General features: G+C 41.0%; 1 protein-coding gene across 1 annotated transcript; it reads right to left on the bottom strand.

The window, feature by feature from the left end:
- Positions 1–1,650: 1,650 nt before the first annotated feature.
- LOC120416255 (patj homolog) lies at positions 1,651–17,847 on the bottom strand. The gene is made up of 2 exons (XM_039577957.2): positions 16,992–17,847; positions 1,651–6,837 (listed from the first exon to the last, which is right to left on the bottom strand). Exon 2 carries the CDS (start codon positions 6,763–6,765, stop codon positions 4,561–4,563), a length of 2,205 nt encoding a protein of 734 aa, XP_039433891.1. The 5' UTR covers positions 6,766–6,837; positions 16,992–17,847; the 3' UTR covers positions 1,651–4,560.
- Positions 17,848–18,164: the final 317 nt, after the last annotated feature.

Here is an 18,164-nt window from a genome sequence, read left to right as displayed (position 1 = left end):
TGTGCCATACTTTCATACACTTAGGAGCCCAGGGCGGCGAAGTCCTTGTAGATAAAAGGAAGACACTAGTAGTTGGTACTAGCAATGGTGGCCGACAGCTATAAAATCAACTTCGTTTTTTTAGATTTTGACTCTAAGTCAAATGTTCTATTGGCTTATGCACGAAGTGATTTGTTTGCCTTTTTTGGTACCCTCCGTAAACGTCAATCCATACAAAATTGCTGTCGGATCTTTTTCCGCATCTCTCCCGGAAAAGATTTGTATTGATTTGACTAGAGACCCTAAATAGGGAGACTGGTCTAAGCTGGCTTAATCGATCTGGCAACGTATGTTTTGAGCTTGGCAACACTGATAAGTTTTGCTGGGCTTAAAGGCAAATGCTCGTTTGGATACGTCAAACTCGTGTCTGTTTGGGTACGTCAAATTCACTTCGACCAGTCTCCCTATTAAGGATCTCTAGATTTGACGTTTACTGAGGGTGCAGAAAAGTTTGGTTATGTTCTGCTTGCAAAAGACAAAGGTTTGACTCTTAAGAAAAGTCAGAAAAAGTTCATTTGAATTCTGCGTTCAATTAACCCAAATATGACACTTGCTTAATTTACTCATTTCTGAGTTGTTCAATTTTAACAATATTTGAGTTATTTTGAAATTGCGTGAAATTTTCGGCTTCTTTGAACTTTTTAGACATCCTCTTGACATCTGTCAGAAATTAATCACTTTTGGCTATTTTAGCTTTGTTCACGAGACATCTCGTAGATAATTCTGAGTAATATTCACTCAAATGCCCTAACTTGAAATTTGGCTCAAAATGCGTTTTTGGAAAATATTTATGAAATTTATGCACACAGATTTTAATAGAACTCACTTTTATCTGTCATTTGTCTCAAGACTCATCCCTGCTTATCATCAACTTTTACAGATGCCCCCTTTACTCACTTCTGAGTAGGTTCGGTTTTGACGAAAATTGAGTGACTTGAAACGTGCGTGTAGTGTTGACACTTGATCTATGCACGCCAATGAAAAAATACACATAATTAACTTGACGGCAAACAAAAACAACCAAAATTGAGCAGTTACAACAACAGCAATTGCTCGGCAAACATTTTACTCTCCTGATCGACATAAAACACCCATTTTGGGATGGTTTCTTCACCAAGAAATGTTGGTTTTTACCCAGAAACTTCCCGGAAGCACTTCCAACCTGCCCTCCTTACACTAGATCATCCGGATCACAGCTGAATTTTTAACCACATTCTAGCAACATTCCGAGCGAGACTTCCGAAAATATCCTCCAGCCAGGTTAGGGCTGACATGGGCTCTCCGGTAGCGATTACCCAAACAATCTTTCGGAATAAGGGGTAGGAGGTCCAGAAATGTTCAACTTTCTCCAATCATAGCAAATGGGGCCCACCTCTGAGCACAAACAGAAGGGGGGAGGCCGTACTGGTTGGTTGATTTTTCCAGGGTAAACAAACCCGGGCCAAAGCCACAAACCTCCCCTAGCTGTGGAGTTCAGGGGGTTTGGTCACATCAAACTGTGGAATTTTGGCACTACCCTTTGCTCGTGCTGAGAGAAAAATCATTCCGACGCACAAAACCGAGTTGCCACTTTGTTGGCTTTGTTTGCTTCGCCATTTTTGTGAAAATATAAAATTAAAGTTTAAATTGGGCACCCAACCGTGGCGCTACCTGGTTAGCATTTGGAGAATTTGCGCCCGGGGTGGTCACCTAATTCGGGCAAAATAATAGTTTTCAGCAAGTTGCATACTTCCGGGTGTTTTAGTGCAATTTCGCCAACAGATGGCACCACCAGGCGAGCTGTCAAATTGCGCCGAAACCACCCTAGCGAAGCGCTCACAACTGTCGTAAGAAAGCCGATTAAAACGAGGGCGAGAGGTGGGGCCTGCATAACTCTTGAAATTTTATTGTTGTACACAAAAGTCTCCTTTCTTTGCGCCCTCTCGCAAATAAAACGCAAAAGTACGATATGAACTCCTTGCCGGGTGTGCCCACGTGCAACTTTTGCAAAGTCTTTTCAGGATAAAAAAAAACTCTTGCAGGAGAGGGGGTAATTGCGGAGAATCAACACTTTCCCCTCTCTCTCAACACATATACAGTGGCTTCCCGCTAATGCGATCCAATTTGGGCGCCAGCTGGCCTAACTTTGGGGGCGGCGAACTGTCTATCAAAAAATATACTTTTTTCGCCAAAAGATGGCGCTTTTTTTTGCTCCGCTTAAACATGTGTATTAAAGGTGACACTCGCTCAAGAAGTGGGGAAGGTTGGCACACACTAGGAATTAGTATGACGTGCAGACACGTGTCTGACACACACACACGCACCGTCAAGTTCAATTACGGAGTTGGAGATTTTTTCCGACTTTTTATGGAACACTAGCGCCGCTCGGAGGCGGTGACACAACCGGGTAAGGCAAGGTGGAACCTAAAGTGGGTAGACGACAGCCGGGGCTCAACTTTGCACATTACGATGATGACAGGCGCAAGAGTGGGTACGAAAAAGGGGTTGTCAACGGAGGAGGAGGGTGTATCGAGAGGGTCGTATTATCCTTTGTTTTAGGTGTGGAAAGTGTACTCCAATTAGCCGAGGTGTGCGAGAGGAAAAAGTTGATGAAAAGAACTTGGAGCAGTGGAAACATGCTGTGATATGATCGATCATTAGTTACCCGCCACGAAAAAAGTTGTTACTCTGTGATTCCTTGTTAGCGTGTAAACTTGTCATTTTGACAGCATGGAAATGTCATTTTGAAGAGCCAGATTTCTCAAAAACCAAAAGTTTGCTTTTTACTCATTTTTGAGCTCATTAGCGATTGGCTTTTTTACCCTTCCGTACTTGTTTTCGTCAATAAAATAACTGGCAACACTGTTCCAAAAACTTTGACAGATCGCGAAATGCACGGCTAATGAATATTGATTATTTGCGTTTCTACACGCAAATAGAAATTTGATCCCTGGTTGAAAACCGGGTTGTTTTGATGCTTTCTTCGAAAACACAACTCGATTCGCGCAACCAGATACAAAACCAATCTAGTTTCGCGTATTCAAACTATATGACAAAGGCAAAGCTTCCCCGAAACCATCACAACAATTTCATTTCGTCGTGCAATCTGACACCAGAAACCAAATTCTCCCGAGCGATTGTCTGTAAAACCATTCGCAGCCGAAATATCAAATATTCTCCAGTGCGGAGAGGTCCTCTTCTTCGACGAAACAACTTCCAGCCGTGACTTTCCGGAACCGTCCTACAATCTGTTGATCTGTCCCTTAATCGAATGACGCCAGTTTTATTTCAGCGGGCCTTTCGACTAAAAATTCAATCTAGCCCAAATGACAAAAGTTGTGCCGTCCCCGTTCGTCCTTTTTCGAGCAATTTTTTTTTTCTGTTGGGAAGAAAAATCGTTCAGAGCTGCGGCTGCGACGTCCGAGTTGGAATGTTTTGACTTGTTTAATTTTCTATGCTGTTGAAGTTATTAGATAAGGGCTGTCGTCGACGCAGTCGACGTGGAGTTCAATTCATCAAAATATACAAAAATAAACGACTTCTGATTGTTTTGCTTCAACTTGTAGGCCCCTATCGCTTGCTAGTTGTTAGTTGTTTAATGTTGGACTTTGTCGCAAAAAAAACAAATCTAGAGATTTATGGCCAGCATGTCCATTTGCTGCACTGTTTTGTCTTATAACTTCTTAAGAAGGCTCCCCATTTCCGTTTTTCAAACAAGGCAGGAATGCTCAGTTTGATTGTTAAGCTAGGAACAACCCAACTAACGTGTAACACAACATAAGCGTGTACGTTTGACAACTTAGAAATACACTTTTAAATAAATATATTCATACCGATTTTAAAATTCAAACAAATACCACAATTCAAACTGAACATCCCCGACTCCGGCAAACCCAAGCCTGCACCCCGAAAAACCATCTGCTTCCGGCGCGTTGTCGTCCATTATGGTTAGCCGCAAAACCTCAATGCCTCCTCTGTTCTTTATTTGTGCAGCAGCCAGTATTTTAATTCAGCTGTGCGACTACTCTCCATTTTCGGTTTTCTATTTGCAGGCTCAAAATTTATTTATCTATCCTTCTGCTGTCTATTGTTAAGCCTACGCGTGCGCCCAACTTTCCGAGGGGGAGCCATCTTGATCCTTTTTCCTGTGGTTGGTTGTGTTTCCGAAACAAAAATATTGAAACGGTAATCTCCGGCGGGCTGTTTTGTTCTGTTTGCTTTGTGAGGAGGGTGAGGACCTGGTCTTTTTCTCTCGCTAGTTTGAAAAGTAGAAAGCCTCGAACCACTAACCGAAGCGTAAAACTTTGCATAAGCTTAGCTAAATTCCGGAGCGCTTCCTCGTGCACTTAATTTAGCGTGTATTGTGACAGCTGTCAGTTTGACCGCCGCCGCATAGATGCATTTTCTATACAAAACACGCCCTTACGACTAAAAAAACTGATTGTTAGGCAACAACTGAACGGAACTGATCTGCTTTTAATTAGCGTACCGAGCGTTGAACACTTAAATGTCAAACTCGAAAAACAGATCAATGATTTGTAGTTAAGTGGTGGGAGTTTCCGGCGTCGAGGATAGGTTGTTGTCCGAGGTGGACAGCGGCCGGCACAGGCCGATGCGTGCCGTTCCGAGGGGGATGCCTTTCAGTATACTTACGGCCTGGTCCAGCGTCGCACCCTGCAGGCTGTGCTCGTTGACGGAGACCAGCCGGTCGCCGGGGAAGATAAAGTTGGTGGCTTCGGCCGAGCCACCCGGGATTAGGCCGCGTACCACGATTACCGTCCCCTCGGTGTCGAGCGGGTCCTGGTAGTCGAGGATCGAAAAGCCGAAGCCACGTTCCGTTTTTTCGATGTCACAGTAGATGATTTCGTTGGTCCACAGTGCCAGGCCCGACACCTGTTCGACGCTCTTCGAGCGCTGCTGATCGGTCAGGGTGGCCGTACTGGACGTGTACAGCGAACTCTCCGACTGGGCCTTGGTCAGAATGCCCTGCAGGCTCTGCAGACTCTGGAGACCGCCGGCCAGCAAACTTCGCGCCTCGAACGCCTCCGCATTTTGCGACGTGTTGATCACAGTAGGCGCCGAAGAACCACGTGCGCAGATCACGCGCACTTTCGACGGAAGTTCCTTCAAAATCTTCACCACTTCGATATGTTTCAGGCCCTGCAATCGGTGCTCGTTCACCTGCAGCAGTTCGTCCCCAGGCTTGAGCGTTTTATCCCGACCCACCGGTCCATCTTCCAGGATCGACCGGATGTAGTGATGTGGTCGCACTTCAACCCCGCACTCCACCTCCACCGTACCCTCCAAACTAATCCCCAGCCCCGACATCTTCTGAATGTCCGCGAAGATCACCAAGCAGTTCGGAAGCTGCCGCTGCCAAAACTCAATCACCGGATCCAACTCCACGATCGGGGTCACCATCTGGGACGCACTTCGCAGATCATCCCCGTAAGCGTCCAGCACCAGATCCATGTTTTCCCGCACCGGAGTGGCCGCCGCCGACGCAGCCATCGCCGCAATGATCGCCCCATTTTCGTACAACCCGTTTTCACTGCAGTCCCCATTCTCCAACAAGAACACATTGCTATCATACGTAGTGGCGGACTCCATTTCCGGCTCAATCCCGCACTCGCCGCACTCCGTCACGATCGAATCCGCGTCCGACTTGGCCTGACATATCGACAGGGTCGTCACCGACGGAGACTGGATCATCGAACACCGCTGGCTCTGGCACTGCGACAGCTGCGGATTACTCGCAGCTGCAGCCACCGCAGAACTGGTATCGATCAGCGCCACCTGCAGATGCTCGTACTTCCGACCCCTCAAGAACCTCTCCAGCGACAACTTCACCCCAATGTCCGTGTTCCTCAGCAGCTCGACCGCTTGATGGTTCGTAACCCCACTCAACGATCGCCCATCAACGGCCACTATCCGGTCGTTGATCTGGATCTTGCGACTCATCTCCGCCGCGCTACCCTCAATGATACTCTTCACGAAGATCCCCGACAGATCTTCCTCCTCGCAAACGTACCCCGCCACCGTAATCCCCAACCCGTAAACGTTCTTCCGAAGCTCGACCTCGTAAGTCTCCGTCTCGGGCGTTTCCGGCGAGTCCCTATAAAGCGCCGGATCCGGCGGGGGCAGTGGCGGTGGCAGTTGCTGGCAGTCCTTCAGCCCCAGCTCGGCCAGCAGCCCGGGTTGACTAAGCACTTGTGGGATCGAAATCGACGAAGGGGAAATTAAGGCTAAGCTATTGTTATCGATATTTATTGTATTGTTCACGGCGACGACCTCGATGTGCGTGGGGCACAGCTCCTCCGAGTCCTCGACGGGTGATTGTAGAAACGCTCCGGAAGTGTACCCGGCCGTCTGGAGCAGCGTCCGGTCCAGCTCCTCCGGGTCGGTCAGCATTTTGGTCGGAATGATGGGGGCGTGACTGGCGAGTGCCTGATAGTCCGGCGAGGTCGGTTCCACCGGTCGGGCCACAATCAGCCGGACCTGTTGGCCCGATTGGCGCAGCACCGTGGCGACCTGTTCCGAGCTGAAGCCCCGCAGGTTCACATCGCCAATCTGGAGCACGTGGTCACCGCTCTGGAGGCGACCGTCACGCTCCGCGACCGAACCCGGGATGAGCGCTTTGATGACGACCCCGGTGCTACGGCCCCCTACCAGCATGAAGCCCAGCCCGTTGCCATCGTTGATGAGGTCGATGATTTCCACCTGGGACCACTCGGTGCTCAGGACCATCGTGGCGTCAGCAGTTTGCGACTGGGTCGATCATACAGTTACATAGCCGTTGGGACGATTTGTGGTGAAGATCTGAAATGAAGAGAGAAAGGAACATCGTTAATGAAACATGTCCTTGGTAAACGCCACGTAGTAGGCCTGGCCACATTGAAATATTTCTAGAAGCTCGTCCAAAAACATTCCTTTCTGAGTTATTTTCAAACAGATTTCTTCAAACCGTACTCAAAATTGAGGTGTCTAGGGAAGTCTTAAAAGACTACAGTTTATGCATTTTGAGATTAGCCCGCCGCATGCGTGAGGCTTTCTACACTCAAAGTAAAAAGTATCCTTTTTTCAAGTTCACCCGTCGTCACCCTTTAAAAGGGTATCGAAAATGTACTGAATTTGACATACCCTTTTAAAAGGGTGACGCCGGGTGAACTTTAAAAAAGGATAGAAAGTATCCTTTTTGAGGATTGAAAGTACACTGAAGATTATAATTACGCCAAAAAGTGTAGGATTCAACCATTTTGGCACAAGACCACGCTTGAACCATCGCGCCGTGTAAACAGCCCGGAACACATTTTCTGGATTCTGGGCAAAAACGCATCCAATGTGTAAATTTTTGATTTGGCGGTAGCCACCTGGTGGCAAAAATGGAAAGCTGTCGACTAGCGGGAATATTGTGCTGCCACCTGTTGGTGAATAGATAAATCCATATATTTATTTCTTTTTGCTTAATTTTCATGAAAAGCTTAAATTTAAAGTTTTTTTTATTAAATTTTTTTCTAATGTACCACTTTACTTAAAGATACTTTTTTCTTCTTTGGTGCAGATCTTGCTTGTGCTTACACTAGCAGCTTCCGGTGGCCGTTTTTTTGCCGGTGGCGTTCTTCATATACTGGTTCTTGCCATGCCACCGTGAATGCCGTCGAAATCGAAGTCTGGAACCAACCGCGCGGTACTTCCGCGGCGATATCTTCGTGGAGCCATTGATTGTTGGGTTCTGTAAAAAGAGATCTTATAAATTTCAACCGTGATTTGGGAAAACCTCAAACTTACATTTCTCTGAACATTCCACGACCGCGTGTAGGACCACACCACACGCGTTGGAGTCTTCTGGTTCGGTCGCAAAAAGTTCGGGTCGAAAAAGCCCGAGCAGATTGTACTTCTGGCTTCGATGGACTGCAGCAAGGGAACCAGTCCTCGCGTGATTCCTCCTAAAGCCGCCTCCATCCCGTTCCGAAGTTTCACAGAGCGGATCCAAATTTTTTAAATTTGTTTCTTTGGGATGGATGAAGAAGTGCTGGGCAGGACTGTTCAATGTTTTGGTGATGTTACATTGCTGTAGAAAATGTTTCAAGCGCCTGCAAGTAAGAATATTCTAAAAAAAAAAATTAAGAGCAAAATCAACTCAAACTCACCCTCATCGCATCGCTTTCCCTCGTCTTCAATCGGTTCGTTTGCGCTGTAATTCTCAGCTCCGCCGCCTCCTCACCATCCGAATCCGGATCCAGAACGTTCAGCTAACAGTAATTCAGCAAAACCTGGTCCCCAGGAAGCCCGAAACGTTACGTAATACTCGTACATCCGCTCAGATTCGGTCATGTTAAGTCAGGATTGATCTGAGTCAGCTTATTGCGTCGCGATCGTCCTCGTCGTTCAATCGTTCAAGAACCGGAACTTCCCTTCAACCTTGAAAACTCCGGAAGTGAGCGAGAAAACGCAACCCGCAACTGCCGGCCTTACAGATGTATCCTTTCGGGCTTGGCTTGGTTCGATTTCGCGGTCCGCACCCAAAGCATGTCGGCTTCCAGCGTAAGGCTGCTCCTGTTGATTACCCCTAAGCGACGCGGTCCAGATTCAGCGGCCAACGGACTTTTCAGTCGATCCACGTCCGGCTGGTGACGTCGAGCTGGAAGAGAAATGGGCAGGGGAAGTGGGCACCGACTTGGTGAAGGATCACCGTATCTGTCTTGACCGGGAGAATGGGGACGAGACTGAGGGCAAACAGTTGATTTATTTTTCAGCGCGAACAACTAAATAAAAGTTTGTAAATTGCAAAAAGAAAACTTACCAAAAAATCAGACACTGAAAACCCGCGTGTTTTTTTTTCACTCTTCGCTAACGTCAAAGTCCAAGACTGGTGGCGACACCCATCGGCAACTTTGGCGAAGCAGGCGAAAAGAAGTTTACACATTGGATGGATTTCTGAGCAAAAGCCATCGCGATGTGTAAAAGCCACACATCGATTTCAAAACAACGCGATGTACACATCCAATGTGTCGGATCGACACATTTTGGTCGTAATTTTAATCTTCAGTGTACCCTTTTCAGGGATACTTCTGACTTTGAGTGTACACTCAAAAATAAAGTTACCGGTTGAAAGGGTTAAAAGTATCCTTTTAAACGGTACTCGAGGTTTACCCTTTGCAAAAGGGTACATTTTATCCTTTTAAAAGGGTTAAAACTATCCGTTCGATTCACCTCACTGGCAATACCCTTTCAAAAGGGTAACTCTCTTTGCAACAAGTACCACCAGCGCCGCCCTGGTTTCTAAATTCGGTACTTAAATCTGTTTGACGTTTTGGATCGTGCTCGTGCGTGGTGTGTGTTTTTAATGTTTTTCCAAGTTTTTCCTAAACTTTTAGAGTTGTTCCTGAAGATTTTGGCCACTCCGGTGGACCATGCGCTGCAACTAGTTTCCCGGTACCGAGTCGTCTTCGTATCCGATCCAACAGATGATCTTATCTGATGGTGAGATTTTTTTTTATTTAGATTGCCGGGAGTTCCGGATTAACTTTTTGGGTGTTTCCTTTCTGCAGATGAATTGCGTTGCACGCAAGGTTGCCCCCGGTTGTCACGGCTTTATAGAAGACGCATCTTGGAGAAATACGCGAAAATCGAGGTGATCTTCAAAGCAAACGGAACGTCCTGAGTTAGACTCGGTTGGCGACCACGACGTCTAACGGCCGAGTGCAAAAAAAAACTTCCGTTGATTGGCGCTGCTAGAGATAGCGAAACAGGACCTGCAGAACCAGGGGCAGAAACCGAACCGGAAACGAGCGCAGAACCAGAGCCACCGACCAAACCGGAGCCCGCTACGGAACTAGGTAAGACATGAATGCTTGTGTGTGTGTGTCGCGTTGATTTATGTAACATTTGGTTTTAACCACTAACTTCCGGCCTCCTTTGTCCATAGAACCGGAAAGCACCTGCTTCGGAACCATCGGCCGAACCAGAGCCGCATTCTAGGCCCGAGGTGTCTTCCAAACCGGAACCGGAAAGAAGTCATCTGAGTCGGAACCAATGGCCGAAATCACGGCCAAACCCAAACCAAAAACCACCAACACACGTGGACGTGGATCCCGCGGCACGACTTCAACGCGATGGACTGCACGAACATCGTGATCGGAACAGCCCGCGAGGAAACTTACCGCGTGTGTGACTACTACACCCGTGATCGGCGAGGTGTCCACCTTCTGGAGGACAAGTCGGATCTGACCGCCACCGGAGGTTTCGAGGTGGACGGCATCTAGTAGTATCTTATATTACTGTTGACTAATTGTTTCTTTAAATAAATAAATTAAATTTAACCTTTATTCAAATAAACTGCATTTTTAACACTACTTATTAAAAATTCAACAGATGGCGCCACTGGTTCATCAAAATCTGATTGACTCATAGATGTCGCTAGTGAGCGCGCCGCTCCATGACAAGTATCCTTTCAAAGGGTACTGGGCCAGTACCCTTTCGAAGGGTTTCGCCCTCGTACCCTTTCAAAAGGGTGACGACGGGTAAACTTGAAAAAAGGATAGAAAGTACCCTTTTCAGGGATACTTCTGACTTTGAGTGTAGGCCCAGTGAAAAAAATATAATTTAACCCAAAAATGACGAACTTCTCGTCACGGTACACTGATGCAAACAAAATGATCGAGCTGTCACAGCACAGCCCTGCGAAATATGTTGGCGGTCAGTAAAAAAACCAGCTGAGTATTTTTTTAATGTGAGTGTGCTGTTTTCACGAAATTTGAGGGGTTTCAGGTAAACGTGTCTAAAAGGTTATTCAAGTGTCAAATATTACACTTTAAATAATGTTGCATTCTTTATCATGCAGTAAATACACTAAAGTAACTAAAAGTATTATTTTCTGTGTAATTTTATCCCAACTTTTCAAACGGTTTTTAGTAATTGGGTCTTAAAGCCCTATGTCAATTTTTATGTACAACGGTAAAAAACACGAGTTAAAACCATTTCTGATCACTTTTTTTCATTTTAATGTAAAAAAATTAATTGACAAGACAACATTTTTTTCGATAGATCAACTATGGTCCCCGAGCTGTCACCTTTTCTGTCAAGAAGGGCCGCGTGGTTAACTTTTAAAAATTGATTTTAAAATCCATTTTAAAGACAAACAGACTTGCAAACAGATCATTGCCCGCCGGGAATCGATACGATTCAACGTAATTTGCATAAACATCTCATAAATCGTCACATTTTTTTGCAATTGTGCATAAACATATGCAAAGCAAATGATGTTGTTTTGAACGTGCAGGTGCGGCAATATTATAAAGCTGTTTCGGAATTGTGACACGATTTAAAAAAAATATTTGCCAGTCTTTAAAGTGAATTCAGTGCTGCCAGTTTAACGATTCATTGAATAGATGATAAGCCAATTCGTCCTTTAAACATTTCCAAATACAATTTCAAACTCTCAACATCAAGCATGTAAACGCTGCTAAGAGGCTTAAATGCTAAAATCCAAAAGTCATCCCGTGCTAAACATTTGTCACGCGTCATCCTCTTACAAAACGGAACATACACGCTAAACCGTACACACTCTCACACAAAACGTCTGACATTTGGAGAGAGCAAGAAAAAAGGTAGCACAACAAACGGCGGTTTTGTGTAATTTAACTTGACGATAAATAAATTTTCATTCCCGTTTCCCCCTTCCGCCGTTTTTCAAACTCAGTCTAATCCGTAACCCCAACACCCATTCGTCGTCGTTGGTGGAGCTTCACCAATGTTGGAGGTGGAGAGCAGTATGTCAATATTTACTTCAAAAAGTGGGTGAATGCGCCACGTCGTGCCTATAAAAGAAAGGGAGCGCGAGAGGGTGGAGGATTTTTCGCGGTGGGTGGTTCGGAACACAGAACGTTAATACGAAAAGGCGATGACGAATGTGCCCAATACACACCTGTGAGAGGAATTAGGGGGTAACCTTTTGTTCTTAAAGGGGCGTTGGCTTAGAAAAAAAAGTTGGAAAAGTTGCTTCTGTTTTAACCTTTTAAGTTTTAAAGTAAATATCACATTATTTTGAAAAACAAATTGTCATCGAAATAACGTAAAGATTGTAACAAAATATTGCGCCCGGCACGCCAAACATAAATATTTTGATTACTTTACTAGGTTTCAAACATTTTTATCTGGCATATTAACCTTATCTTCAATTTCTCGATGCAAAAATTATTAAACTTCATACAAAGTTAAAAAAAAATTAAGCAAAAAGTATCACAAAATAATATAAATCTTAATATCAATGGAGCACCCGCAGTCGAGCAGTTTTTGACAGTTCGCTCCATAAGACTGGTTGCAACGCGGCTCTACTTTGTTCTAGCTGTTTCATTTTTCAAATAGAACTGAAACAGACCACCCGCAACGCGGAGTTGCAGTTTTATTTTTCGAGCAGTATTTTGAAACCGGAATAAAACTGCTCGACGAGTTTGTTTCAAACGTGAGACGGTTTGGAACTGGAATAGAACTCATTTTAAAAAAAAATGAGATATATAAAGATATCAACGTATTCTTACACACACACTATGATGCTGTGTTGATAATCATACGCACACAATTAAAAGCATTTTTTTGAAACAACATTTAGATCAGCGCGTTGCGAGCACCGTGTTTTAGTTTCATTTCCGCCAGTTCTAAAAATTTAAAACTGCTCGTAATTTGAAACAATTATAAAACTTCGCGCTGCAGACAGTCTAAGAAATACATTGTAGAAAAAAGCAAAAACTGCTCGAATGGAAATGCTCCATTAATCCATGCAAATATTTTTTTTAAGTTTTGTGGTTTTTCCCAGTCTGTGATCCTTAATTTCAAAATTTGTCAATAGAATTAAAAGTTTTTATTCAATAAATAAAAATTGTTTTAAGAAACGTTATGCAATGTATTTTCAATAGTTAATAATTGACTTTTTTAACATTTTGTTTTTTTTTTTTAATTATGGGGAGAATGACAAAAAAATTAAACAAAATTGCATTGGCCACACACTAAAAAAATGTGTAAATTTGGAAGGTGTAATTTTGGAAAGTTGAATATAACCTGTAATTTTTCCTCAATCTAGACTGAAAAAAATGACATTACACCAGAAAAGTGGTAAAATTACACGTTTTTTTCTGACCTTCCCAAATGTAATTGTACCGTGGATTTTTTCTGTGCATAGCAAAAAATACTTTTAAAAAAATAGTATATATTGTGTAAAGTTTAGCTTTTCGATACAGCATTCACGTATAACAAAAAATCATATCTATTCAAGTTACCATTATAATGCGAATGATCTTTGGTTTAAAAAAATAATTACCTTTTAAACAATATTTTGTCATCGTTAAAAAGCATCCATATTTTTTTTTATTGATCTGTAAGTAGGAACGTTCGGTTGGTAAAAGATTAATGTATTTCTTTTTTGTGACATTAAATCGAATCAAATTTAACAGGAAAATCAAGACTCTCTTAAAAAATGTTTTAAAAAAATTGATAAGTTAATGAAAATATTATTTCTTGAATATGAACAAAAAGAACGCTTTAAGGGTTTTTAAATTATTATTTTTTTGGTAACCGACCAGATAAAGTGATAAATTTTTCGGGATTACCAAAATCCCGGGAAACGGGAATTTTTTTCCGGGAAATTAGAAATTGATTGAAAATTGTTTTAACCTGATACGGATCAATATTTCTCATCCAATTTGAACAAGAATGCAACTTTTATGCTCAAAATAACTGTGGGGATCAATTATTGGCTTACCTGCTTAAAAAAACAATAAATCTTCAATAAAGTAAATATTTTATGGTCATTTTCTTAACTGTCTTTCAAATCGTCCAAAAACAAAAAAAAAATCATGGAGAAATTATGTTTTTAATGGCAAATATCATTTCTAGCATAAGTCTTGTGATTTCAGCACATTTAAGTTTTCATTTAAAATCTATCTTTTCGTGTTTTTTTACTTGAAAAAATCTGTTTTATTAGTAATATCGTGATTTCTGTTGACAAAAAGAAGGCAAGATTTATTTTCAGTTTTAGTAGTAGTAGTAGTATTATCTGAAATAACTTCGATATTAAATATTAAACCGTAAATTGAATTGAATTAAAACACATTAAGTAATTTCATTTTATAATTTATGCACATTTAAAAAATGTGTCACAAACATATGAAAATTAATAATTCTACATAAATTTCGGGAATTCCCGGAACATTAACAAACTCCCTGAGAAACGGGAAATATTTTTTTTTAATTTTTCCGGGAATTTTTCTCCCAGGACGGAAAATTGATCGCTCTAAGTGCACCGTTTTTGAGTTAAATTATTGAAAAATGCCATTTTATTTCAACAACAAAAAATATCCATCCTTGTTTATCTATGAAAAAATATATCTGGAGTTTTTTGTTTTTTTTTTTAATGTCCAACAAACCAAATTTCCAGTTTTTGCTTTTTGGGCGTTTTTGAAACCGCCTTGAGTCAGGGTTATCAAAAACACCCAAAAAGCAAAAACTGAAAATTTGGACCATTTCAAAAAACAAACTACAGATATTCAAAAGCTGAGAAAATTATCTACAATTGTTTTTGCACAGAAAACAATATGGTAATATTTAGGGTTAGTGAAATTTCACGATTTCGTGGACAGCGTGAAATCCGTGAAATTTTGCTTTTCCCATGAAATCCCGTGAAATTTTGCTTTTCCCATGAAATCCCGTGAAATTTTATAAATTATAATGAACATAATAAATATTTCATCCATACAGACTATTTTAGTAAATTATATTAGTTTTCAATTGAAAAGCTTGATTTGAACCATTTGAAGAATTGTTCAGATTTTTCAATGTTTTTAAAAACTTACCAAGTTTAGTAATATTTTCATTCGCTGTAATAACAATTTTACTGCTATTTTATTTGAAAGGTCAAGTTTCAAAAGAAATTAAAAGATTCATGCTTTGTTTGACTCAAAATAAAATTAAAGCTTTGAAATCAACTTTTAAAAACTTAAAAAAAAATTTCTGGGTGTTTCCCGTGAAAGTATAAAAAAAATCTACATTTATGTTTTTGATTTCATTTTGAATAATGATTTTTATTTCTTTACAAATCATATTTTTATTTACTTTTGGTTTAAAATAGAAATTTTGGAAAGGGGGATGAAAAACTTTAAAATTTTTTTTAATGAGAATTCAAAATATTTCTTTTTTTGCTGGACAAGATTGTAAAATTTTGAAATTCAATAAAATTATGCAAATCAGCGAAATCTTTTTTACTTTATAAGTCAAATATTTAAAAAAAAGTTCAATAAATGAGAATGCACACAGTTTATACCAAAAAATATATAGAGCCCATCCATAAACTAGGTGGAATATTTTTTTTGAAAATTAGGAGATTTTTTTTGTATCACGTTAAAATTTATGAAAGATTTTTTTTGTTTTTTGAAGAATAATATATCATGAAGCATGAAAAGTAGTTTCTGTGATTCAAACATAAAAATTTCCGCGTTATTTAAAAAAAAATCACGTTCCATGAAATTTGCGTGAAATATGGTGTTTTGAAATTGAGGTCCCGTGAATTTTCGCAATTTTCGAGCGTGAAAAATCACTAAGCCTAGTAATATTCATCAGGAAATGGTGACAGATTTTATGACCAAAAATGGTGTAATATTACATCAAAAAATGATGAATTTTCATCAGTTTTTGATGAATTTTCATCAGTTTTTGATGAATTTTCATCAGTTTTTGATGAATTTTCATCAGGTTCACATTTTTACACGTGTTTAGGTAATATTACTCAAAAAAGGGTCAATATTGCAACCTACATAATTTTCAACATTCCAAAATTAAACTTTTTTTTTGCTGTGTGGGTATTGTTGATCCACCCTTTGGTTGCTGAGATATGACCTTGTAAAGAATGAAAAATTTCAAAAATAAGTTTTTTTAAAGTTCTATCTCATTCACCCATAATTTGCAATCGATGTTGTCTTGAAAACCATTAATTGATCAAATTTTCAATGTTGAAAAGTGAAGCATCTGTAAAATTTCTCAACTTTTCAAAAAAAAAGATATTTTCAGATTTTTAAATATAAAATATTGTTTTAAAGATGGACAAGGATGGACACTGGTTAAAAAAATACAATATTATTGAATTGGACATTGATGGCCGCTGTTTTTTAAAATTTTTAAATAAATAATAATTAATTTTACAAAAGAACATTAGAATTCAGGATTCGACTTTAAATCTAATAATTTTTGTTTGTGTTTTGTGCATCTCTTAAAAAAAACTATAACTCAAAATTTGGCATGGAAAAATCAGGATTTTTATAAAGTTCAATTTAAAAACTTTATCTTTGCAAAAAAATCCAGTTTTAAGTGGATCAAACACAGTACAATTTTTCACAAAGATATTGATAGAGTTTTCAATGTCATCCATAAATCGTGATTTTCTTAATAACTGGCAGCATTGCCAAATAATGTTAACCCTTTCTGGGCGATTGCTCCATAGTTTGATTTTTATATGTTTTAAATAAAGCAAACATTTGTTTTAATCCAATCGCTTATTTTTCAAAAGATCAATATCAAAATGAGTAAGTTATACTAGAGTTCAATATTTGCCCCAAGTTGCACAAACATTTTAATACTTTCAATGTTAAGTTGAACAGAAATTTAATTCTCAAGTTAAATTTTATCGACCATTTTGCAAAAATTGCAATTCATGAAAAATCTTTTCAGCAAACCCACACCAGGGTTAAATCCATAAAACATCTCCTTATTTTATTACCCCAAAACCCACTAATGACAAATGAGAAAAGATACAAAATCGCATCATCGCGCTCGCTCGTCCATCGCGACGTAGGACGAGAGGATGATGTAAGAAATCAACAACAACAACAAGCGCAGTAACGAACGCGATAAATGTCAAACAAAAAAAAAAGAAACGGCACATCAGGACAACGCACCGTTGTGGTACACACTGAACGGAAGTTACTCACCTTTTGCTTAGAACCATCACGAGCCGCCGCGATGAGATAGGACTTTTCTTCGGTTCGGTTTTGTTTGTTCCTTTTCACGTTTCGCCGAGACCAATGTTATCCTTTTGATCCTGCGATGGTATTTGTGTGTGTGTGTGTCTTCACAAAACTTATTTTCCTCGTTTTTTTCCGCGATTTGAAAGCACTCTGTTGCTCTGAACGAAGCGTTCAGTGTGGGTTTTCAATTAGGGAAAAGGGGGTTTTCCTCAAGTTTAGCACACTTTTTACCCCGTTTTTTCAGCGTTAGCTTTTTTGAACAACTTGCATTCGGGGCCGGGAAAACCTTGACATTTGCGTAAACTTTTCCATTCGCGAAGGATTCGAGTGTTGCTCGAGACACGACGAATCCGCACACACCAACTCGGGATAACACAGAAAACTCATACACGTTTGCTGCCCTAGTGCTCCAATTTTCCACTTGTGTCTCGTAATGCTCGTGGTTTTTTCCTCGTTTTTCATGTGCATATGCCAGAGGAAAACACACACAACTCTTTTCTTGTCGTTCTTCCTTCTACAACCACCCCCAATGCCCCACAAACAACCCCCTTTCTTTTCCTTTTTTTATTATTTCTTTTCCGTCACTTTACACCTCGCCCACTTTTCGGTCCTTTTCCAGGTGACGGTGACGATTCTGGAAATTTTGAACGATTTTCCCGTCCGGAAAACTCATTGCACAGAAAAACAAACTCACAAAACCCAATCAAAGGGTTCCCCCCTGGAATTTTCCGCTAAAAAACACCGTGTCCAAAATTACGCGAAACCGCGAGGAAATGTTTTCCCTGCCTCTCGGAAGAAGTGTTTTTCTTTTTGTGTTGGACTCGCGGTTGAAAATCTACCCCACCACACAGCTGCTGCTGCTGCTGCGACCGAAACGCGCCCGGATCGAATCGAGAACGAATAATGATTGAATCCAACTGGCCAAGTTTAGGCGTACCAAACCAGCAGAAAGCTTGAACAGTCGTCCCCCTTCTTGAATGGGGAAAAGGGATGGAAAATGAGTTTTCCACCCTCGTGCGTTTTCCTTCGGAATTCTGTGCGAAAACTGTAATTGAAAAAAGATCTGTTTTTAATTCGAAAAGAGATTAAAACTGACTCATTCCGTGTCAGCGTGTACACCGTTAAAGGTGTAAACAA

Source organism: Culex pipiens, chromosome 1 (genome assembly GCF_016801865.2).
Source record: "Culex pipiens pallens isolate TS chromosome 1, TS_CPP_V2, whole genome shotgun sequence".
In the NCBI taxonomy this organism is placed as follows: Eukaryota; Metazoa; Arthropoda; class Insecta; order Diptera; family Culicidae; genus Culex; species Culex pipiens.
The sequence above is the reverse complement of the archived record's forward strand: the minus strand, read 5'-3'. Positions and strand labels throughout refer to the sequence as shown.